Source organism: Scylla paramamosain, chromosome 9 (assembly GCF_035594125.1).
Source record: "Scylla paramamosain isolate STU-SP2022 chromosome 9, ASM3559412v1, whole genome shotgun sequence".
NCBI lineage: Eukaryota > Metazoa > Arthropoda > Malacostraca > Decapoda > Portunidae > Scylla > Scylla paramamosain.
Genome location: NC_087159.1, coordinates 16,601,585 through 16,626,709, shown reverse-complemented (window position 1 = coordinate 16,626,709; position 25,125 = coordinate 16,601,585). Strand labels below are relative to the sequence as shown.

The 25,125-nt window shown below is 40.6% G+C and overlaps 3 protein-coding genes and 1 long non-coding RNA gene across 4 annotated transcripts; all 4 read right to left on the bottom strand.

Annotated features, from left to right (window-relative positions):
- Positions 1–3,429: 3,429 nt before the first annotated feature.
- On the bottom strand, positions 3,430–3,813 carry LOC135103253 (uncharacterized). The gene has a single exon (XM_064009298.1). The coding sequence runs from the start codon at positions 3,811–3,813 to the stop codon at positions 3,430–3,432; it is 384 nt and encodes a 127-aa protein (XP_063865368.1).
- Positions 3,814–17,119: 13,306 nt separating this feature from the next.
- On the bottom strand, positions 17,120–18,898 carry LOC135103252 (SCAN domain-containing protein 3-like). The gene has a single exon (XM_064009297.1). It carries the CDS (start codon positions 18,896–18,898, stop codon positions 17,120–17,122), a length of 1,779 nt encoding a protein of 592 aa, XP_063865367.1.
- A 1,073-nt stretch (positions 18,899–19,971) lies between these two features.
- On the bottom strand, positions 19,972–22,132 carry LOC135103691 (uncharacterized). The gene is made up of 2 exons (XR_010270163.1): positions 21,166–22,132; positions 19,972–21,014 (listed from the first exon to the last, which is right to left on the bottom strand). It is a non-coding gene; the product is annotated as an uncharacterized LOC135103691 (long non-coding RNA).
- Positions 22,133–23,965: 1,833 nt separating this feature from the next.
- Positions 23,966–24,511, bottom strand: LOC135103251 (uncharacterized). Its single transcript, XM_064009295.1, has one exon. It carries the CDS (start codon positions 24,509–24,511, stop codon positions 23,966–23,968), a length of 546 nt encoding a protein of 181 aa, XP_063865365.1.
- Positions 24,512–25,125: the final 614 nt, after the last annotated feature.

The following is a 25,125-nucleotide window of genomic DNA, read 5'->3' as shown; positions in this document are numbered from 1 at the left end:
ATTAGCAAGACTGGCCAAATTCATTGTGCATTAGTAATGGCAAAGTCACGTGTCACGTGTCACGTGTCTAAAAACCATAACAATTCCCAGACTAGAACTAGCAGCAGCAGTGGTGTCAGTTAGAATCCATAAACTCTTGAAGGGAGAACTTGAGTATAATAATGTGGAAGAAGTATTTTGGACAGACAGCAAAGTAGTCCTTGGTTACATTGCAAATGAAGCAAAGAGATTCCATGTATATGTTGCAAATAGAGTAGAAACAGTAAGAGATCACACTTCACCAGATCAGTGGAAATTTGTAGACACAGTATAACCCAGCAGATCATGCATCTAGAGGCATGACAGCAGATGAATTGTGTAATAGCAAGATCTGGTGGAATGGCCCAGAATTCCTTTGGCAACATAGCAAAATGGATTGCATTCCCAGTACAAGGTCATAAATGAGAATGATCCAGAAGTGAAGAAAGTTGTATGCCATGCTGTAGGTACACAACAGCCCACAGATATACTAGAAAGACTTGAGTATTTTTCAGATTGGTTTAAAGCAAAGAGGGCAGTTGCTGTATGCCTCAAGCTTCTGAACAGCTTCAGAGGAAAAGGTGATGGCACTACTAAAGTAAAGGGAAACACATATAAGCCAGTAAATGTAGCAGAAGTGTCAGAAGCTGAAAATGTAATTATAAAACAACTGCAATCAAAGGCATTCCAAAAGGAAATAAATGTACTGAAATCATCTGCTAACCATAATTCTTTAATTAAAGGAGACAATGGCAAGGGAACAAAAGTGATAGACAAGACCAGTTCCCTCTATAAGTTAGATCCCTACATTGACAAAAATGGTATCATGAGAGTAGGAGGAAGATTGAGGCTTTCTAATTTGACAGATGAATCCAAACATCCAGTCATCCTCCCCAAAACATCTCACATAACCCAGCTGATAATATGCCACCATCACAAAAGGACAAATCATCAAGGCAGGGGCATAACTTTAAATGAAATCAGGTCATGTGGATACTGGATAGTAGGAGGATCATCCCTAGTATCAAGGCACATTTCAAAGTGCATTATCTGTCGTAAAGTTAGAAGTACAACACAGGGACAGAAGATGGCAGACCTGCCTATTGACAGACTAGAACCATCACCTCCTTTTACATACTCAGCAGTAGATTTCTTTGACCCTTTCTATGTCAAAGAGGGGCGTAAAGAGCTTAAAAGATATGGAGTGCTCTTTACTTGCATGGCATGTAGAGCTGTGCACATAGAGACAGCCAACAGCATGGATACAAGTTCCTTCCTAAGTGCATACCGTCGCTTTGTAGGACGAAGAGGGCCCGTAAGACAGTTGAGATGTGACCAAGGAACTAACTTTGTAGGAGCCAAATCAGAGTATGAGAAATGCTTAAAAGAATTAAATAACAATAAAGTCAGACAAGAACTCGTGAAAGATCAGTGTGACTGGATTGTTTTTAACATGAATGTACCCAATTCCAGTCACATGGGAGGTGTTTGGGAGAGGCAGATACGCACAGTGAGAAATGTACTCTCTGTGTTGCTTGATCAGCATGGTACTCAGTTAGATGACCAAGATCTGAGAACCTTCCTAGTTGAAGCAGAAAATATAGTTAATGGTCGTCCCCTAACTGTGGACCATCTTAACTCCCCAGAAAGTCTTACACCGTTGACACCCAGTAATTTGTTAACTATGAAAACAAAGGTAGTACTGCCTCCTCCAAGCATTTTCATTAAGAAGGACCTGTACTGCATAAAGAGATGGCGCAGAGCACAATACCTGGCCAACCAGTTCTGGTCCAGGTGGAAAAAGGAGTATGTGCAATTCCTACAACTTAGAAATAAGTGGACAACACCAAAGAGGAATCTCAGTGTAAATGACATAGTTATCATCAAAGATCAGAATTTAGCAAGGAACCAGTGGAAACTGGGAAGAGTAACAGAAGTATCTCCTGATCATGATGGCCTAGTAAGAAAGGTTAAGGTCCTGGTTTCAGACTGTAATCTCGACAACCAGGGAAGACACATAAAGGCAAACAGGACCATCATAGAGAGGCCAATACATAGTCTGTTAGCAGGTAATGCATAATAATAGACCGGAGCATCCCCGCCAAGGAGCCAATGTAACAAAACATATTATGTGCTAATCCTAGTTTTAAGGTACATACTAATCTTAATTTAAGGTAAATTGTTACACAATTTAGGGGAGCCATGTTACTGTGTGTAAAGCGTATGTACCTCATGTGATTATTCCTCGGCATATATAAGTGAAATGTTCAATAGTTTTCTATTTGCATGAAAACGTGTAATATGTGTGAGTATCAGTATTTAATGCTATATTAAGCACCGAAGCCGATGCTCACTTGTTGGTAGTGTGGGGTTAACCTGCTAGTCGCCTTCGGGCATCACTCACGGCCAAGTCGCGCTCAGACAAAGACGGGCAGGATGGTGACCGAGGTAAATACTTTAATTTTGTAGTAAAAACTGATTGTCATAGTGCTAAGTCAATTGCATGTATTGTTAATGAATATTGTAATATGTTGAAAGTGTTTAATATCAGTGTATAATGTTATTTTGTAAGAAATTGAGACCGAGAACTTGTTTGCAGTTCTTACGGTCATGCCTACCTCATCAATAAACGTCAGAGAGAGAACTGCCTTTCCTCGACCCTACGATGATGGGTGTGATCAGTAAAACAGATCACCTGAGAGCCAATTGATGCCCAGCCGGTGCGGGTACACATTCTTTACCTCAACCTCGGAGGGCCGGGCTTGCCTCCCGCCGCTCCGTGAGCCACCGCTAACACTCGAGTGAACACACCCTTCCTCCCCGGTCCTCGGAGGAGCAGGTTGGCCATCCGCCGTTCCGTGCATAACCGCTCACACACGAATGAACACAAATTCCCTACCCAGTCCTTGGAAGAGCAGGGAGGCCGTCCGCTGCTCCGTGCGTCACCGCTAACGCACGAACGAACACACACGCCTTACCCAGTCCTTGGAGGAGTAGGGTGGCTGCCCTGCCCCACTTGTTATTACACACACACACACTTCAATATATATATATATATATATATATATATATATATATATATATATATATATATAGAGAGAGAGAGAGAGAGAGAGAGAGAGAGAGAGAGAGAGAGAGAGAGAACATGGCACCCATACAAGGACTGTGGAAGGATAGGCTATCAACGACACAAAATTTCTCTCTCTCTCTCTCTCTCTCTCTCTCTCTCTCTCTCTCTCTCTCTCTCTCTCTCTCTCTCTCTCTCTCTCTCTCTCTCTCTCTCTCCCCGTTGAAATTAGGTGTTATTGAGATAGTATATTAAATATGATAATGTCTGGAGACATTGTTATCCTGATAATGATGTCGGTAACTCATGTGTCGTTCACAGTTCTTCTGCAGCTGCTCCCATGTTCATATGGGGTCGCTGTTCCTCACTAGTCTTCTCCACAGGGCTCTGTCCCCAACCTCCTCTCCACTCAATCCTCTCTCCCTCAGGTCCTCTCCAATGCGATCCTTCCACCTTTTCTTTGGTCTGCCACCTCGTCTTCTTCCCTCCACTTCCGTATCCAATATCCTTCTGCCGACAAACCCTTCTCGCCTTTTGATATGACCGAACCATCGCATTCTCCTTTCTTGTACTTTCTTTGTCACCTCCGTTACTTTGGCTGTTCCTCTTATAAAATTGTTTCTCACTTTATCCCTCCTTGTCACCCCAAGCATCCACCTTAACATTCTTATCTCAGCAACCTCCAACTTATTCTCCTGTGTTTTCTTCATTGGCCGTCTCCGCACCATATAACAATGCGGGGCTAACCACTGATTTGAACACTTTCCCCTTTACTCTGGCACTATTTTTTTGGTCACAGAGCACTCCAGTTGTTCTTTTCCAATTCTTCCAACCCGATTGGATCCAGGCTGCTGTCCGATGATATATGAGAGCCTAAGTATATGAACTCCTTGACACCCTTTAACTTCAGATCTTGCATCCATACTTCGCTCTCCTGTCGACCATTAAAATTCAGATACTCTGTCTTCTCCCTGCTAATTCTCAAACCTCTCCCTTCCAATGCTCCTCGCCATCTCTCCAACTTTCTCTCTACCCCATCTCTACTTTCATCCACCAAGACGATGTCATCCGCGAACATGGTCCACGGTGCCTCCTCCTTTATATTTTGAACACTATCATCCATGAGTAGGTTGAACAGATATGGGCTCAGAGAAGATCCCTGGTGCAGACCCACTCTCACACAGAACTCCTCTGTTGTTCCCACGCTGCTCCTTACCCTTGTCCTTGAGCCTTTGTACATGTCCTGAATCACTCTTACATACTTCTCTGATGCTCCTTTCCTTCTCATACTAGCCCAAACTTCCTGGTGTGGTACTCTATCATAAGCTTTTTCCAAATCAATAAAAATAAGGTTTAACTCTCTTTGCTTCTCCCCATACCTCTCCAGTAGTTGTCTTAGCGCAAAGATTGCATCGGTAGTGTAGCCGCACTGGCTGGGCATCAATTGGCTCTCAGGTAATCTGTTTTACTGATCACACCCCATCATCGTAGGGTCGAGGAAAGGAAGTTCTCTCTCTGACGTTTATTGATGAGGTAGGCATGACCATAAGAACTGCGAACAAGTTCTCGGTCTCAATTTCTTACAAAATAACATTATACACTGATATCAAACACTTTCAACATATTACAATATTCATTAACAATACATGCAATCAACTTGGCACTATGACAATCAGTTTTTACTACAAAGTCAAAGTATTTACCTTGGTCACCATCCTGCCCATCTTTGTCTGAGCGCGACTTGGCCGAGAGTGACGCCTGCAGGCGATCAGTGGGTTAACCACACTCTACCAACAAGTGAGCATCAGCTTCGGTGCTTAATTTAGCATTGAATACTGATACTTACACACATTACACGTTTTCATGCAAATAGAAAACTATTGAACATTTCACTTATGATTACTGAGGATTAATGACAAGAGGTACATACGCTTTACATACAGTAACATGGCTCCTCTAAATTGTGTAACAATTTACCTTAAATTAACATTAGTATGTACCTTAAAACTAGGATTAGCACATAATATGTTTTGTTACACTGGCTCCTTGGCGGGGATGCTCCGGTCTATTATTATGCATTACCTTCTAACAGCAATACTAGACTATTTATTGGCCTCTCTATGATGGTCCAGTTTGCCTTTGTGCGTCTTCCCTGATTGTCGAGATTACAGTCTGAAACCAGGACCTTAACCTTTCTTACTAGGCCATCATGATCAGGAGATGCTTTATCCATTTAGGTTTGACATAATCTGGCACCTCATTATCCCAATGAACTGCATTCTTACATAATTCTTGTAAAATTTGCTTTCCAGTCAGTATGAGAGGTGACACTAGACCTAATGGATCACATACAGAGCTCACTGTTGACAGAATGCCTCTCCTGGTGAGTGGCTTGTCTTTCAGCTTTATTCTAAATTAAAATGTGTCAAATTCTATGCACCACTCAACTCCCAAAGTTTTTTCTATAGGCAGTGTGTCTTCATTCTTACTAAAATCCAAACTTTTAATTCCATCTGCTCTCTCATGAGGAGAAATTGCAGCTAATACATCTTTGTTGTTTGACAAGAACTTATGAAGGTTAAAACCTCCCTTGTAACATAATTCTTTGCTCTGCTGAATAAGAGTGACAGCTTCATCCATTGTAGCTACTGACTTCAAACCATCATCAACATAAAAGTTGTTTCTTACAAACTTCGCTGCATCAGATCCACACCCATAGTCATCTGCAGCTTTCTTAAGTGCAAAGTTGGCTACACTTGGAGATGATGTAGCTCCAAACAGGTGAGCTGTCATCCTGTATTCAGCTATCTCATTATTAAGGTCACCATTTTCCCACCAAAGGAATCTTAACATGTCTCTGTGTTCTGGGTTGACCTTCACTTGATGGTACATTACTTCTATATCACATACAAGTGCAATGCTTTCTTGCCTAAACCTACACAACACTCCAATAAGTTTGTTGGTAAGGTCTGGGCCTTGTAACAGGTGACTGTTTAATGACTGGTTCCTGTAGTTTGCACTACAGTCAAAGACAACTCTCAACTTCTTTGGCTTTCTTGGATGATAGACTCCATGATGTGGAATGTACCAGACCTTACCATCATTCCTAACTAAATCCTTTGTTGGTACAGCCTCTGCATAACCTTTTGTAATCATATCATCCATGAACACTTTGTAATCACCTTTGTGTTGATTATCCTTCTCAAGTTTAGCTCTTAACTTATTGAGTCTCTGCTCTGCTAATAGTTTGTTGTTTGGAAGCTTGACGTTATCATCTTTAAGAGGAAGGGGCAACTCATAATGGCCATCCTTCAGCAGATGTACTCCTTCTTTCATCTTACACATAAACCTTTTGTCTTCATATGATAATGGAGTGTCTGACTTTCTATCACTGAAGTCAAGTTCAAACATATCTCTCACTTGAGAAGGATTAATCATCTCTTTGGTTTTAGTAGGAACCACTAGGAAATTAACCCTCTTTTCTTCATTGATTTTTACTTCTTGTGTCACTGTTCTGTAGACTACCACTGTATCCTCCAATGGACTTGAATGGGGTGAGATTCTACCAATGATCCCCCAACCTAGCTGTAGCCGCACCGGCTGGGCATCAATTGGCTCTCAGGTGATCTGTTTTACTGATCACACCCATCATCGTAGGGTCGAGGAAAGGCAGTTCTCTCTCTGACGTTTATTGATGAGGTAGGCATGACCGTAAGAACTGCGAACAAGTTCTCGGCCTCAATTTCTTACAAAATAACATTATACACTGATATTAAACACTTTCAACATATTACAATATTCATTAACAATACATGCAATTGACTTAGCACTATGACAATCAGTTTTTACTACAAAATTAAAGTATTTACCTCGGTCACCATCCTGCCCGTCTTTGTCTGAGCGCGACTTGGCCGTGAGTGATGCCCGAAGGCGACTAGCAGGTTAACCCCACACTACCAACAAGTGAGCATCTTCTTCGGTGCTTAATATAGCATTAAATACTGATACTCACACATATTACACGTTTTCATGCAAATAGAAAACTATTGAACATTTCACTTATATATGCTGAGGAATAATCCCATGAGGTACATACGCTTTACACACAGTAACATGGCTCCCCTAAATTGTGTAACAATTTACCTTAAATTAAGATTAGTATGTACCTTAAAACTAGGATTAGCACATAATATGTTTTGTTACTTTGGCTCCTTGGCGGGGATGCTCCGGTCTATTATTATGCATTACCTGCTAACAGACTATGTATTGGCCTCTCTATGATGGTCCTGTTTGCCTTTATGTGTCTTCCCTGGTTGTCGAGATTACAGTCTGAAACCAGGACCTTAACCTTTCTTACTAGGCCATCATGATCAGGAGATACTTCTGTTACTCTTCCCAGTTTCCACTGGTTCCTTGCTAAATTCTGATCTTTGATGATAACTATGTCATTTACACTGAGATTCCTCTTTGGTGTTGTCCACTTATTTCTAAGTTGTAGGAATTGCACATACTCCTTTTTCCACCTGGACCAGAACTGGTTGGCCAGGTATTGTGCTCTGCGCCATCTCTTTATGCAGTACAGGTCCTTCTTAATGAAAATGCTTGGAGGAGGCAGTACTACCTTTGTTTTCATAGTTAACAAATTACTGGGTGTCAACGGTGTAAGACTTTCTGGGGAGTTAAGATGGTCCACAGTTAGGGGACGACCATTAACTATATTTTCTGCTTCAACTAGGAAGGTTCTCAGATCTTGGTCATCTAACTGAGTACCATGCTGATCAAGCAACACAGAGAGTACATTTCTCACTGTGCGTATCTGCCTCTCCCAAACACCTCCCATGTGACTGGAATTGGGTACATTCATGTTAAAAACAATCCAGTCACACTGATCTTTCACGAGTTCTTGTCTGACTTTATTGTTATTTAATTCTTTTAAGCATTTCTCATACTCTGATTTGGCTCCTACAAAGTTAGTTCCTTGGTCACATCTCAACTGTCTTACGGGCCCTCTTCGTCCTACAAAGCGACGGTATGCACTTAGGAAGGAACTTGTATCCATGCTGTTGGCTGTCTCTATGTGCACAGCTCTACATGCCATGCAAGTAAAGAGCACTCCATATCTTTTAAGCTCTTTACGCCCCTCTTTGACATAGAAAGGGTCAAAGAAATCTACTGCTGAGTATGTAAAAGGAGGTGATGGTTCTAGTCTGTCAATAGGCAGGTCTGCCATCTTCTGTCCCTGTGTTGTACTTCTAACTTTACGACAGATAATGCACTTTGAAATGTGCCTTGATACTAGGGATGATCCTCCTACTATCCAGTATCCACATGACCTGATTTCATTTAAAGTTATGCCCCTGCCTTGATGATTTGTCCTTTTGTGATGGTGGCATATTATCAGCTGGGTTATGTGAGATGTTTTGGGGAGGATGACTGGATGTTTGGATTCATCTGTCAAATTAGAAAGCCTCAATCTTCCTCCTACTCTCATGATACCATTTTTGTCAATGTAGGGATCTAACTTATAGAGGGAACTGGTCTTGTCTATCACTTTTGTTCCCTTGCCATTGTCTCCTTTAATTAAAGAATTATGGTTAGCAGATGATTTCAGTACATTTATTTCCTTTTGGAATGCCTTTGATTGCAGTTGTTTTATAATTACATTTTCAGCTTCTGACACTTCTGCTACATTTACTGGCTTATATGTGTTTCCCTTTACTTTAGTAGTGCCATCACCTTTTCCTCTGAAGCTGTTCAGAAGCTTGAGGCATACAGCAACTGCCCTCTTTGCTTTAAACCAATCTGAAAAATACTCAAGTCTTTCTAGTATATCTGTGGGCTGTTGTGTACCTACAGCATGGCATACAACTTTCTTCACTTCTGGATCATTCTCACTTATGACCTTGTACTGGGAATGGCTATCCATTTTGCTATGTTGCCAAAGGAATTCTGGGCCATTCCACCAGATCTTGCTATTACACAATTCATCTGCTGTCATGCCTCTAGATGCATGATCTGCTGGGTTATACTGTGTCTCTACAAATTTCCACTGATCTGGTGAAGTGTGATCTCTTATTGTTTCTACTCTATTTGCAACATATACATGGAATCTCTTTGCTTCATTTGCAATGTAACCAAGGACTACTTTGCTGTCTGTCCAAAATACTTCTTCCACATTATTATACTCAAGTTCTCCCTTCAAGACTTTATGGATTCTAACTGACACCACTGCTGCTGCTAGTTCTAGTCTGGGAATTGTTATGGTTTTTAGAGGTGTGACACGTGACTTTGCCATTACTAATGCACAATGAATTTGGCCAGTCTTGCTAATTAATCTAATATATGAGCACTGGCCATATCCCTCTTGACAGGCATCTGAAAAGTGATGGAGTTCAACCTTTTCTACTTCCCCAAAGTCATCAGGTTTGTAGCATCTAGGTACCTTTAACTGATCTAGTTTGTGCAGCTCATCCTTCCATTTTATCCATTTAGGTTTGACATAATCTGGCACCTCATCATCCCAATCAACTGCATTCTTACATAATCCTTGTAAAATTTGCTTTCCAGTCAGTATGAGAGGTGACACTAGACCTAATGGATCATATATAGAGCTCACTGTTGACAGAATGCCTCTCCTGGTGAGTGGCTTGTCTTTCAGCTTTATTCTAAATTGAAATGTGTCAGATTCTATGCACCACTCAACTCCCAAAGTTCTTTCTATAGGCAGTGTGTCTTCATTCTTACTAAAATCCAAACTTTTAATTCCATCTGCTCTCTCATGAGGAGAAATTGCAGCTAATACATCTTTGTTGTTTGACAAGAACTTATGAAGGTTAAAACCTCCCTTGTAACATAATTCTTTGCTCTGCTGAATAAGAGTGACAGCTTCATCCATTGTAGCTACTGACTTCAAACCATCATCAACATAAAAGTTGTTTCTTACAAACTTGGCTGCATCAGATCCACACCCGTAGTCATCTGCAGCTTTCTTAAGAGCAAAGTTGGCTACACTTGGAGATGAAGTAGCTCCAAACAGGTGAGCTGTCATCCTGTATTCAGCCATCTTATTATTAAGGTCACCATTTTCCCACCAAAGGAATCTTAACATGTCTCTGTGTTCTGGGTTGACTTTCACTTGATGGTACATTGTTTCTATATCACATACAAGTGCAATGCTTTCTTGCCTAAACCTACACAATACTCCAATAAGTTTGTTGGTAAGGTCTGGGCCTTGTAACAGGTGACTGTTTAATGACTGGTTCCTGTAGTTTGCACTACAGTCAAATACAACTCTCAACTTCTTTGGCTTTCTTGGATGATAGACTCCATGATGTGGAATGTACCAGACCTTACCATCATTCCTAACTAAATCCTTTGTCGGTACAACCTCTGCATAACCCTTTGTAATCATATCATCCATGAACACTTTGTAATCACCTTTGTGTTGATTATCCTTCTCAAGTTTAGCTCTTAACTTCTTGAGTCTCTGCTCTGCTAATAGTTTGTTGTTTGGAAGCTTGACCTTATCATCTTTAAGAGGAAGGGGCAACTCATAATGGCCATCCTTCAGCTGATGTACTCCTTCTTTCATCTTACTCATAAACCTTTTATCTTCATATGATAATGGAGTGTCAGCTGACTTTCTATCACTGAAGTCAAGTTCAAACATATCTCTCACTTGAGAAGGATTAATCATCTCTTTGGTTTTAGTAGGAACCACTAAGAAATTAACCCTCTTTTCTTCATTGATTTCTACTTCTTGTGTCACTGTTCTGTAGACTACCACTGTATCCTCCAATGGACTTGAATGGGGTGAGATTTTACCAATGATCCCCCAACCTAGCTCTGTCCTACGAGCATAGGGATGCTTCTTACTATCACCTGCTATTTGCTCTTCTGCCATAATGGCTTCTGCACAATCAAGACCAATGAGAAGTCCTATGTCAATGTTTGGGTCATATTTCATTAGTTTGTCAGAGATTGCCTTTAAGTGGGGCCAGTCACAAGCAGTCTCAGGCCTTGGTATCTGACTCCGTCCAGCTGAAATGTTTTCTGTTGAATATGCTGAAGGGATTGATATTTCCGCTTCTTCATTATAACCTCTTACTTTAAGTCCATGAATTTTGATAGAATCAGTGATTTGTTTTCCACTTATTGTGTGGATATTGAGTGACACTGATGGTCCACTAACTCCCAATTTATTCAGAGTGCTTTCCTTGATGAATGAAGCATCAGACTGCTCATCCAGCAGGGCATACACTAAAAATTTATTCTCTTCGTTACTAACATGATGTAACCATACAGGAACTATCATGGTGTGCATGTCATGTGTCACTGATTCTGTAACTTTGACCTTATTGGCTACTACTGTGGGTTTATCATCTTTAGGCTGAGTTGCTTGTGCTGGCACCTTTTGGCTCTCAGTTCTTGTCATGTCATCATTGTGAAGAGCTGTGGGATGGTATCTCTGACATACTTTACAAACTTTCCTTCTTCTACAATCCTTTCCTTTGTGACCCATTTTTAGACACCCTGTACATAACCGTTTTTCTTTAGCAAATTTGTACCTAGTATTACCATCAAGTTTGGCAAATTCCTTGCAATCATCTAAATCATGATCCTTTGTACAGTAGTGACAGAATTGTCCTTTCCTTTCCTGGTCCTTGGGATACTGTTTGTTGGCTTGTACATTTGCTTTACTTTGGAATGACCACATTGGTTTTTCCTCAATTGATTTAGCCATGAAAGTTCTACTCCCTCTATTCTTTGTCATGATGTTTGATTCCCTTGGTTTCCAATTGGTTGCCCATGTTTGAGTTTTGATCCAATCATTTACTTCCCTACTTACTGAATTCCAGGAAAGAAATGGATTGCTTGCTCCTTTTGCTTCTTTCTGGACAAATTCACATAACATTTCAAAGGGTGGGTGGTGCTCTTCATTGCTACTAGAAGTGTTATTACTGTTAGTATCAAGATATATCATCGCTTGCTTTCTCCAGTCATGAACAACATGTTCAGGGAGTTTTGCTAGCACCTTTCTCTGCTCTCTAGGATCATTCAGAAATGACAAATAAGAAGTGTGTTTCATTGCAGCTAAACAGCACTTCAAAAAATCTGAGAATGCTGTTAATGCTGGACCATTATGCGGAGAGATTGGTAGCCAATTCATTAACTTATTTGTGTAAGCATCAGCTATGATGCTTTTGTTTCCAAATCTATCACTAAGAATTTTCTTTGCTTGCACATAGTCAGCATCAGAGTTAAAGTGCATTAACATTTTAATGGCATTCTTTGCCTCACCAGTTGTATACCTCTCTAAGTAGGCAAGTCTCTCTTTACCAACAGAAGTTTTAGACTCTATATAAGTTTCAAAGTTTTTCAACAAACTTGGAAATTCCATGGGTTCTCCATCAAAAGTGTTAGGCTCTATTGGAGGGAGGCTCCACTTGGGATCAGGTATGTTGATTGCAAAGGTTCCCCCAGGATGGGAAAAGGATTGATGATTCTGTCTCACATTATTCACATTATTAGGCATGTTGACATTATGAGTGTGTCTACGAGAGCTTGGTACAAGACTTTGAGCTGTAGGGTTGAGATTTATTACCTGAGGTTCACTAAATATTTGTCCATCTACTTCATTTGTCATCAATTCATTATCTCTATTGCAAGAAGAAGGTTTCTGTGGGTCATGGAATGTAACATATTTGTGAGGCATGGCATTGTCACTTTGTTGATTTGCAATTGCTTGTGCTTTCATTTCATTTTGTGACTCTATGTATTGTTGAAGATAACTTTGCTTCTCTACACTTTCATCATTACCTGGAAGCATTTTTACTTCTTCAACTAAGCTAAGAGCATTAAGTTCTGCACTAGCAACTGCTAAATCTCTCTCTTTCTTTTTCTTTGAGAACATTGCTTCGTCTCTTGCTAACATAACTTCTGCATCTGCTTTAGTCTTAGCTAACATAACTTCTGCCTCTGCTAAACTATCATGATATTCCATTTCCTTTCTAAGTCTGGCTACCTTTGCTGCTGCTTCTTGCTTTCTTTGTGCTGCTGATGAACGTGATGAAGTAGATGAGACTCTAGAATGTCTAGACCGTTTGCTGGAACAAATTGATCCTCTGTCATTCTTTAACTCCTTTCTTTTACATTCTATACTTTCTAATATTTCATGGTGAACTTGTTGATTGTGTTCCAGCTCTTCATTTAGCTCCTCTGACCTTTCTGGCTCTAGTTCCACCAGCTTTGTGTATTCCACATAATACTGATGAAATGCCTCTATTACTTCACTTGACATGGGCTCTAATTCAAAGGGGCTAATTACAATTTTTAATCCTTTCTTAATTTTGCTGGTAACACTGCTCCATTTACGCTTACAGAACTCTGCTCTTCCTTTGGTTACACTGACTTGATATTCTCTTCCTTTATCGGTTGGCACTCGCTCCCTGACACTAACTTCTTCAATACAAGTTTGATCCCAGTCCACTTGCTCACTCTCACCTTCCCTAAGGCCATCTACGGCATTAATTTCCTCAGTATCAGACATATCTAACAACTTAATTGTGTCAATACTGAGACACTGAAAGAGCAATTTAAAATTACCACTCTTAATACTAGCTAATTGTGGGTAATTTTCACTTAGGCTACTCAATTCAGTGCACATACATACTATTATACTTTCTTGCCTGTGACCATGGGTTCTACAAAATGGTGGCGAGGCACAGTGGGTAGAAGGGAGTGGTTGTCGTCAAGGGTAGAGCTGACCCCGGGGCCTCAGAGGTCAACCTATAGGCTTACGTCAGCGTCCCCTCGTCCTGTGACTCACTCTTGCTACGGTTTCACATGGAGCCAATTTCTTGCTTGTAGGCCGAGTTCTTACTGTAGCCGCACCGGCTGGGCATCAATTGGCTCTCAGGTAATCTGTTTTACTGATCACACCCATCATCGTAGGGTCGAGGAAAGGCAGTTCTCTCTCTGACATTTATTGATGAGGTAGGCATGACCGTAAGAACTGCGAACAAGTTCTCGGTCTCAATTTCTTACAAAATAACATTATACACTGATATTAAACACTTTCAACATATTACAATATTCATTAACAATACATGCAATTGACTTAGCACTATGACAATCAGTTTTTACTACAAAATTAAAGTATTTACCTCGGTCACCATCCTGCCCGTCTTTGTCTGAGCGCGACTTGGCCGTGAGTGATGCCCGAAGGCGACTAGCAGGTTAACCCCACACTACCAACAAGTGAGCATCGGCTTCGGTGCTTAATATAGCATTAAATACTGATACTCACACATATTACACGTTTTCATGCAAATAGAAAACTATTGAACATTTCACTTATATATGCCGAGGAATAATCACATGAGGTACATACGCTTTACACACAGTAACACTAGCTCTGTCCTGCGAGCATAGGGATGCTTCTTGCTATCACCTGCTATTTGCTCTTCTGCCATAATGGCTTCTGCACAATCAAGACCAATGAGGAGTCCTATGTCAACATTTGGGTCATATTTCATTAGTTTGTCAGAGATTGCCTTTAAGTGGGGCCAGTCACAAGCAGTCTCAGGCCTTGGTATCTGACTCTGTCCAGCTGAAATGTTTTCTGTTGAATATGCTGAAGGGATTGATATTTCCACTTCTCCATTATATCCTCTCACTTTAAATCCATGAATTTTGGTAGAATCAGTGATTTGTTTTCCACTTATTGTGTGGACATTGAGTGACACTGATGGTCCGCTAACTCCCAATTTATCCAGAGTGCTTTCCTTGATGAATGAAGCATCAGACTGCTCATCCAGCAGGGCATACACTAAAACTTTATTCTCTTTACTAACATGATGTAACCATACAGGAACTATCATGGTGTGCATGTCATGTGTCACTGATTCTGTCACTTTGACCTTATTTGCTACTACTGTGGGTTTATCATCTTTAGGCTGAGTTCCTTGTGCTGGCACCCTTTGGTTCTCAGTTCTTGTCATATCATCATTGTGAAGAGCTGTGGGGTGGTATCTCTGACATACTTTACAAACTTTCCTTCTTCTACAATCCTTTCCTTTGTGACCCATTTTTAGACACCCTGTGCATAACCATTTTTCTTTAGCAAATTTGTACCTAATATTACCATCAAGTTTGGCAAATTCCTTGCATTCATCCAAATCATGATCCTTTGTACAGTAGTGACAGAATCATCTTTTCCTGTCCTGGTCCTTGGGATACTGTTTGTTGACTTGTACATTTACTTTACTTTGGAATGACCCCATTGGTTTTTCCTCAATTGATTTAGCCGTGAAAGTTCTACTCCCTCTATCCTTTGTCATAATGTTTGATTCCCTTTGTTTCCAATTGGTTGCCTTTGTTTGAGTTTTAAACCAATCATTTACTTCCCTACTTACTGAATCCCAGGAAACAAAGTGACCGCTTGCTCCTTTTGCTTCTTTCTGGACAAATTCACATAACATTTCAAAGGGTGGGTGGTGCTCTTCATCACTACTAGGAGAGTTGTTATTACTGTTAGTATCAAGATATATCATTACTTGCTTTCTCCAGTCATGAACAATATGTTCAGGGAGTTTTGCTAGCACCTTTCTCTGCTCTCTAGGGTCATTCAGAAATGACAAATGAGAAGTGTGTTTCATTGCAGCTAAACAGCACTTCAAAAAATCTGAGAATACTGTTAATGCTGGACCATTATGTGGAGAGATTGGTAGCCAATTCATTAACTTTTTTGTGTAAGCATAAGCATCAGCTATGATACTTTTGTTTCCAAATCTATCCCTAAGAATTTTCTTTGCTTGCACATAGTCAGCATTGGAGTTAAAGTGCATTAACATTTCAAATGCATTCTTTGCCTTACCAGTTGTATACCTGTCTAAGTAGGCAAGTCTCTCTTTACTAATTGAAGTTCTAGATTCTACATAAGTTTCAAAGTTTTTCAACCAACCTGGAAATCCCATGGGTTTCTCCATCAAAACTGTTAAGTTCTATTGGAGGGAGGCTCCACTTGGGATCAGGTATGTTGATTGCAAAGGTTCCCCCAGGATGGGAAAACGATTGATGATTCTGTTTCACATTATTAGGCATGTTGACATTATGAGTGTGTCTATGAGAACTTAGTACAAGACTTTGAGCTGTAGGGTTGAGATTTATTGCTTGAGGTTCACTACATATTTGTCCATCTACTTCATTTGTCATCAATTCATTATCTCATTTTGCAAGAAGGTTTCTGCGGGTCATGGAATGTAACATATTTGTGAGACATGGCATTATCACTTTGTTGATTTGCAATTGCTTGTGCTTTCATTTCATTTTGTGACTCTATGTATTGATGAAGATAACTTTGCTCCTCTACACTTTCATCATTACCTGAAAGCATTTTTACTTCTTCAACTAAGCTAAGAGCATTAAGTTCTGCACTAGCAACTGCTAAACCTCTCTCTTTCTTTTTCTTTGAGAACATTGCTTCTGCCCCTGCTTTTGTCTTAGCTAACATAACTTCTGCCTCTGCTTTTGTCTTAGCTAACATAACTTCTGCCTCTGCTAAACTATTATGATATTCCATTTCCTTTCTAAGTCTGGCTACCTTTGCTGCTGCTTCTTGCTTTCTTTGTGCTGCTGATGAACGTGATGAAGTAGATGAGACTCTAGAATGCCTAGACCAGTGGTTCCCAAACTATCTTACCTGACGCCCCCTTTTTGCTTCCAGTAGACCCGCACGCCCCCAGTGCCTCTTTTTTTTTTTCATATGAAATGATTCTTACATTTATTTCTTAGCATTGTTCAGGAAAACATATTTGTTTGTATTACATTTTAATAAAGAAAGCCACTCAAACAAATAATACTACATTCCAGTAACTAAAATGGAAACATTTGGTTCAAAGTGAGCGAAAAAAAAGGTTTGAACATTAGCAAATTGGCAAAATTGAGTTGCAGTTTTAAGAAAAAATAATTTGAAAACATGGCATATAATATTTGGAATGACTCATGAGACTAAGGCAAAATTTATGAACTAATTTAGTGAGATGGATGCTGCTGCTTCTTCCTCACAAGATCAGAAATTCTAGGATTGAAGGATGACAGCGCACAACGCAAGTCATTTTCTACATCAAGTCGGTTGCGCTGTTTTGTTTTCAGAACAACAAGAGCTGAAAATCCTGCTTCACAAAGATAAGTAGAAGAAAAGGGAAGAATCACACGAAGTGCTTCTTCACCTACTTTTGGGTAAATGGGGAGATATTTCACCCAAAACTCTTCTAACTTCATTGTTTCAAAGTCCCTTTTCGCGCTGGAGTCACATTTCAAATCGATGGCTTCCTCTTGCAGTGATTCCAGTAACAACTCCACATCAGTGTTAAATGGATTCTGCACCAATGTCCAAAGAGAATTCTCCATTGAGACATCTGGAAAATAGTGCATAAATTCCTCAGCAAGGGAATGCAGATGTGATAAAACCTCTTTTGTCACGTCATACTGCTCAATGTTTCTCTTCTCAGATAAGAGCTCATTCAGATGTGAGAACGATGAAAAGTTCCCAACTTGTACTTTTCGTTTCCAAAGATGAATTTTTTCGGTGAAAGCTCTGATCACATCAGAGTGTGCAATGATGTTTGTGTTTCTTCCTTGTAACTTCAAATTGAGGTTGTTGATAGCCTCAAAAAAGTCCACAAGGTATGAGAGCTGAAAGTCTTCCTCTCTGAATGCTTCATACAGTTTGTCTTGTTTCTGCTTCTGCAAGAAAATTTCCACTTCATCTTTGAGCTCGTAAAGACGACTCAGCATGTTTCCCTTGGAAAGCCAGCGGACTTCGGTGTGAAACAGGAGAGTCTTGTAATCAGTGCCCAAATCTGAGCAAAGAGCTGTGAAAAGCCTAGAATTCAAAGAGCTATTCTTTACAAAATTCACCACTTTTATTGCCAAATTCAGTGAACTGCGTAGATTACTAGGCAGAGTTTTGCTTGCTAATGACTGTCTGTGGATAACACAGTGAGTCCCAGTTACAGCAGGATTTTTTTCTTTCACCAGCTTCACAAATCCAGAGCGAGATCCAATCATTGATGGGGCACCATCAGTACAAACACCGACTAATTTTTCCCATGAAAGACCGTGCTCTTGGAAAAACTCATCAACCTTTGAAAAAACATCGATGGCCTTTGCTGTTGTCTCCAGTGCTGCTGAGAAAAGAATTTCTTCTTTCACAGTTCCTTCATCCACGAATCGAGAATAAACAAGCAGCTGGCAGAGGTGAGCAACATCAGTACTTTCATCGCACTGTATTGCAAAGAAGCGAGATGCTTTTATTTTGTCCAAAACTTGTTCTTTTATGTCTTCTGAAAGTTCGTCAATGCGACGCTTCACTGTGTTATCTGATAAGGAAATCTTTGATAACTTTCTTTGGCTTTCTTCCCCAAGCACAGTATTTGCAGCACTCAAAAGGCAGGGTTTTACAAGAGTTTCCCCCACAGAGTGAGGCTTCTTTGCTTTTGCAATAAGTAGTGACAGCTCGTAAGATGCTTCCACCAGTTTCCACGTTTCTTGATGAAAAACACTGCTTGAGTCCAGCTTCATACGATTCAGCTCATGCAGTATGGCTGTGAAGAGCTCCTTTGGGTTTTCTTTTAATGCTTTGTGGTTTGTGCTCAAATGTCGCTCCAGACGACCAGGTATTAAGGCGTCATTGCTGAGGACTGTATGGCATATGACACACTGAGGGAGATGAAATCCATTCCTCTCTATAACAGTGAAGCCATACTTGATATATTCATCTGAATACTTTCTTTTCTTTGCCCCAGACATTTCTGCAAAGTGAAAATAGCAACAAACTTATAAACTGCACCATGGAACTAAGTAGTTATATAACATACCGTATTGGCATGCACCACACCACACATTCATATAACATAGATCACACAACTGGAAATCATAAATCTGTAACATACCACAAATATTCAGCACACAACGTGGCTTATATCTTAACAATAATGACAATGAGAACAACTGCGGAAAATACAACGAGAAGAAGCAAACGGAGTAAAACTACACGCACGAAAATGCTCAGTTATACTGTGATGTAATGTGTTGATTTGACGAGCGATGTTTTGCATACAGTCGACCTTGGCATAGTTGTGCTCATGTACCTTTGTTTGTTGGATCCTATATTAGCGATTTTGGCGATGACTGAATTGTGATATGATGGTACGTTTTTGGTGTGATGTAGAGCAGTGCGCGCACGGTGGTTTAGTTTTGCTTACGTGTCGAGAGTTGAGTTTGTGTTTGCAGTGGTTTAGTCTGTTATCGTGTTTTTTGGCTTTGTTTTATCATTTCCACTTTTTTATAATAGATTCGCTTCTTTCTGCTGTCTGAGATTTTTATTAACGTTTTTTATTAAGTGAATAGATATGGCGATTGAACCATCAACCCAGCAACATATACAGTACACTTAATTTGTCACACACACTTTTCGCCGCCTATACTGGAATCAACGCACACACTTCACCACATACATTCAAACTAGCGTACAAAACTCACCGCGTATTATTTACATTTCACACTTTCGATCACAACGAGTATTTCACACAAGACATTCCATTCTGCATCGTTCTACCCTTGCAAATCGTCAAGGTTACAATGTCACTCATACACGTATGTGATCCAGAATTGAAGAGTGAAATAAATCCCTACTGTGGACAAGGGGAATATGTGCTCAGGTTGACGGGATGGAGTATTTGGAGTTTGTGACGAGTCCCTCAGTGGCGTCAGTGTGGTTGGTATCATTGACTTGTCCAAAACGTGTAAAGAGAACTAGCTTAATAGAAAACGGGTTGGAGTGACTGCTATAATTATACTTTGCATGTATGTAATGACAGATATTTGTTCTTTGAATGATTTTATTATTCTAATTAAACAAATAATTTTGAGCAGATGAATTCACGCCCCCCTTGTATCCTCCTCGCGCCCTCCTAGGGGGGCGCGCCCCCTAGTTTGGGAACCACTGGCCTAGACCGTTTGCTAGAACAAATTGATCCTTTGTCATTCTTTAACTCTTTTCTTTTACATTCTATACTTTCTAATATTTCATGGTGAACTCGTTGATTGTGTTCCAGCTCTTCATTTAGCTCCTCTGACTTTTCTGGCTCTAGTTCCACCAGTTTTGTGTATTCCACATAATACTGATGAAATGCCTCTATTACTTCACTTGACATGGGCTCTAATTCAAAGGGGCTAATTACAATTTTTAGTCCTTTCTTAATTTTGCTGGTAACACTGCTCCATTTACGCTTACAGGACTCTGCTCTTCCCTTGGTTACACTGAATTGATATTCTCTTCCTTAGTCGGTCGGCACTCGCTCCCTGACACTAGCTTCTTCATTACAAGCTTGACCCTTGTCCATTTGCTCATCTTCACCTTCCCTAATGCCATTTACGGCATTAATTTCCTCAATATCAGACATATCTAACAACTTAATTGTGTCAATACTGAGACAATGAAAGAGCAATTAAAATTACCACTCTAACACTAGCTAACTGTGGGTAATTTTCACTCAGGCTACTCAATTCAGTGCACATACATACTATTATACTTTCTTGCCTGTGACCATGGGTTCAACAAAATGGTGGCGAGGCACAGTGGGTAGAAGGGAGTGGATGTTGTCAAGGGTAGAGCTGACCCCAGGGCCTCAGAGGTCAACCTATAGGCTTATGTCAGCGTCCCCTCGTCCAGTGACTCACTCTTGCTACGGTTTCACATGGAGCCAATTTCTTGCTTGTAGGTCGAGTTCTTACTGTAGCCACACCGGCTGGGCATCAATTGGCTTTCAGGTAATCTGTTTTACTGATCACACCCATCATCGTAGTGTCGAGGAAAGGCAGTTCTCTCTGACGTTTATTGATGAGGTAGGCATGACCGTAAGAACTGCAAACAAGTTCTCGGTCTCAATTTCTTACAAAAATAACATTATACACTGATATTAAACACTTTCAACATATTACAATATTCATTAACAATGATGCAATCAACTTGGCACTATGACAATCAGTTTTTACTACAAAATTAAAGTATTTACCTCGGTCACCATCCTGACCGTCTTTGCCTGAGCGCGACTTGGCCGTGAGTGACGCCTGTAGGTGATCAGTGGGTTAACCACACTCTACCAACAAGTGAGCATCGGCTTCGGTGCTTAATATAGCATTAAATACTGATACTTACACACATTACACGTTTTCATGCAAATAGAAAACTATTGAACATTTCCCTTATGAATGCCGAGGAATATTGACGTGAGATACATACGCTTTACAATTTTTTACATACAGTAACAGGTAGTACTTCTCTCCGGCATAAATCCAAATTGTTCGTCTCCCACCTGTGTTTCTCCCCTTACTCTTTTCTCAATTATCCTTTTGTACAGTTTCATTGTATGCGACATTAATTTAATTTCTCTGTAATTTTTACAGTCCTGAATGTCTCCTTTCTCCTTGTATATTGGGACAATATCGCTGCATCTCCATGCATTTGGGATTTTCTCCTTCTCATAGATCTTATTTAACAACCAACACAGCCACTCAAGTCCCTCTTCTAAACTTTTCCACACCTCTACAGGTATGTTATCCAGCCCTGTTGCCTTCCCATCGTTCATCTTCCTCAATGCTTGTTTGACTTCCTCCCTTGAAATTGCTATTGTTCTCCTGTCATTTGGTTCCCCATCCTCCAACACTCCTCTTGGGTTTTCCTCATTCAAAAGTGCATTGAAATATTCTTTCCATCGGTCTCTTATTTCATTGTCATCAATTAAAACTCTTCCTTCCTTATTTTTAACCTGCTTGATATGCGTAAAATCCTTTGTTGACTTCTCTCTCTGTCTTGTTAGTGCAAATATCCTCTTCTCACCCTCCCTGATTTCCAATTTATCGTACATGTCTTCCTTGCTCTAGCTTTCGCTTGTGCTACTGACCTGTTCGCTTCTTTATTTGTTCCTCTGTAGGCTCTTTCTGCTTCTTCATTTCCCATTCTGTCATATATTATCTCAATTATGTGCCTGCTGTTTTTTTTTTTTTTTTTTTTTATGTAGGAAGGATACTGGCCAAGGGCAACAGAAATCTAATAAAAAAAAATGCCCACTGAAATGCCAGTCCCATAAAAGGGTCAAAGCAGTGGTCAAAAATTGGTGGATAAGTGTCTTGAAACCTCTTGAAGGAATTCAAGTCATAGGAAGGTGGAAATACAGAAGAAGGCAGAGAGTTCCAGAGTTTACCAGAGAAAGGAATGAATGATTGAGAATACTGGTTAACTCTTGCGTTAGAGAGGTGGACAGAATAGGGGTGAGAGAAAGAAGAAAGTCTTGTGCAGCGAGGCCGCGGAAGGAGGGGAGGCATGCAGTTAGCAAGATCAGAAGAGCAGTTGGCATGAAAATAGCGGTAGAAGACAGCTAGATATGCAACATTGCGGCGGTGAGAGAGGGGCTGAAGACAGTCAGTTAGAGGAGAGGAGTTGATGAGACGAAAAGCTTTTGATTCCACCCTGTCTAGAAGAGCAGTATGAGTGGAACCCCCCCAGACATGTGAAGCATACTCCATACATGGACGGATAAGGCCCTTGTACAGAGTTAGCAGCTGGGGGGGTGAGAAAAACTGGCGGAGACGTCTCAGAACACCTAACTTCATAGAAGCTGTTTTAGCTAGAGATGAGATGTGAAGTTTCCAGTTCAGATTATAAGTAAAGGACAGACCGAGGATGTTCAGTGTAGAAGAGGGGGACAGTTGAGTGTCATTGAAGAAGAGGGGATAGTTGTCTGGAAGATTGTGTCGAGTTGATAGATGGAGGAATTGAGTTTTTGAGGCATTGAACAATACCAAGTTTGCTCTGCCCCAATCAGAAATTTTAGAAAGATCAGAAGTCAGGCGTTCTGTGGCTTCCCTGCGTGATATGTTTACCTCCTGAAGGGTTGGACGTCTATGAAAAGACGTGGAAAAGTGCAGGGTGGTATCATCAGCATAGGAGTGGATAGGACAAGAAGTTTGGTTTAGAAGATCATTAATGAATAATAAGAAGAGAGTGGGTGACAGGACAGAACCCTGAGGAACACCACTGTTAATAGATTTAGAAGAACAGTGACCGTCTACCACAGCAGCAATAGAACGGTCAGAAAGGAAACTTGAGATGAAGTTACAGAGAGAAGGATAGAAACCGTAGGAGGGTAGTTTGGAAATCAAAGCTTTGTGCCAGACTCTATCAAAGGCTTTTGATATGTCCAAGGCAACGGCAAAAGTTTCACCAAAGTCTCTAAAAGAGGATGACCAAGACTCAGTAAGGAAAGCCAGAAGATCACCAGTAGAGCGGCCTTGACGGAACCCATACTGGCGATCAGATAGAAGGTTGTGAAGTGATAGATGTTTAAGAATTTGTTTGTTGTCCACCATGTTTGTTGTCCACCATGTGTCTGGATCTTCAGCTTCTACCATCCTGTCCAGCACTTTGATTTTAAACTCCGCTTTCAACTCCTCATCCTTCAACCTCCACCATTTAATTCTTGATGTTCGTTGTTGTCTGCCCCTTCTTTCCTCTTTCATCTCGAAGTCTATCACGATCAGCCTGTGTTGAGGTGCGACACTCTCGCCATTGATAACCTTAAAATTCTTTATTTCCTTCGTTATTTCTCCTACACATTAAGAAATCGATCTCACTTTTCCTTCCTCCACTGCAAAATGTCCACATATTTTCCTGTTTCTTATAAAAAGTATTCAAGATTGCCATGTCGAAAGCCACTGCAAAATCCACCACATTTTCACCTTCTTCATTTCTCTCTCCCACACCCCATCCCCCATGTATTCTCTCAATAACATTTCTATTTCTTCCCACATGGCCATTCAGATCACTCCCAAGGATGATTCTTCCTCACCGATCCCAATGATTTGTACATCCATCTGTTTCCAAAAATCCTCTTTCTCCTCAATACTACATCCGACTTGTGGTGCGTAGGCACTGATGATGTTAATTGTGACTTTTATATACATTAACTTAATGCTCATTACTCTGTCACTACACCTGTTTACACTCACAATGTGTTTCTTCCACTCACCATCCAATACCACTCCCACACCTCTTCCTTCCTTGTTTGCTCCACTGTAAAAGCTTGTACCCATCTCGCAGTTCTCTGGCCTTATTACCTCGCCATCTAGTCTCCTGGACACAAAGATGTTAATTTTTCTCCTCTTTATCACATCCGCTACTTCTCTACTCCTTCCCGTCATGCTCCCCACATTTAAGGAACCAACTCTTTGGATTATCTTCTTTAGCCGTGCCCGCCCAGGACACGGTAGCCTTCTCCCACTTATCACAGCAAGGCGAGGCTCCTGCGGGTCGCATACAGGGGAGGCCCTAGCTGTATTTTCATACTCTTGACTTCGCTCCATGGTTTTGCCGCAGGTTTTTACAGCTGGATGCCATTCCTACCGCTAACCCTCCCCATTTATCCTGGCTTGGGACCGGCACTGAGATGAGCTGGCTTCCTCTCCCAATGGCTGGGTTCGTGTGTCGCTCACAGTGATCATTCATAATTTCTACAACATTCACCTCAACCCTCATAATTATAAGATTCAACAAAATTTGTATACCACATTTATAAAGAGAGCAAAAATTACACACTGTCAGGTACATACACTATGGGAAACACTTTATAATAAAGTTACCAATCGCTACTCTACTCTGGGCGACGACTGTGTCGAGTTGCCAGTTACTCTTTTCTAGTTTATTATTTATTTTATATTGATTTATCCTATATTCTTGCGTGCATGCACATGCTCATATTTTTTATATGTATTGAGTACATACGCTATCTTTTGGAAAAAATGGAATTCGAGTAAAATTTCTAATAACGAAAGTAAAAATACCGCTTATGTTTACATGCTTTGAAAAACAATTCGACACTGTAAGGGTTTAAGTTGCAATTCAGTAGGACATGATCCGTCAAGTCATGGCAATCTTCAGAAGTCGCCTACAAGCGTGTATAGACAAAGACGGCCAACCG

Bases quoted from the DNA above. Each gene is read 5' to 3' on its own strand.
- LOC135103253 (XM_064009298.1), bottom strand. From the start codon at position 3,813: ATGGTGCGGAGACGGCCAATGAAGAAAACACAGGAGAATAAGTTGGAG.
- LOC135103252 (XM_064009297.1), bottom strand. From the start codon at position 18,898: ATGTCTGGGGCAAAGAAAAGAAAGTATTCAGATGAATATATCAAGTAT.
- LOC135103251 (XM_064009295.1), bottom strand. From the start codon at position 24,511: ATGGAGCGAAGTCAAGAGTATGAAAATACAGCTAGGGCCTCCCCTGTA.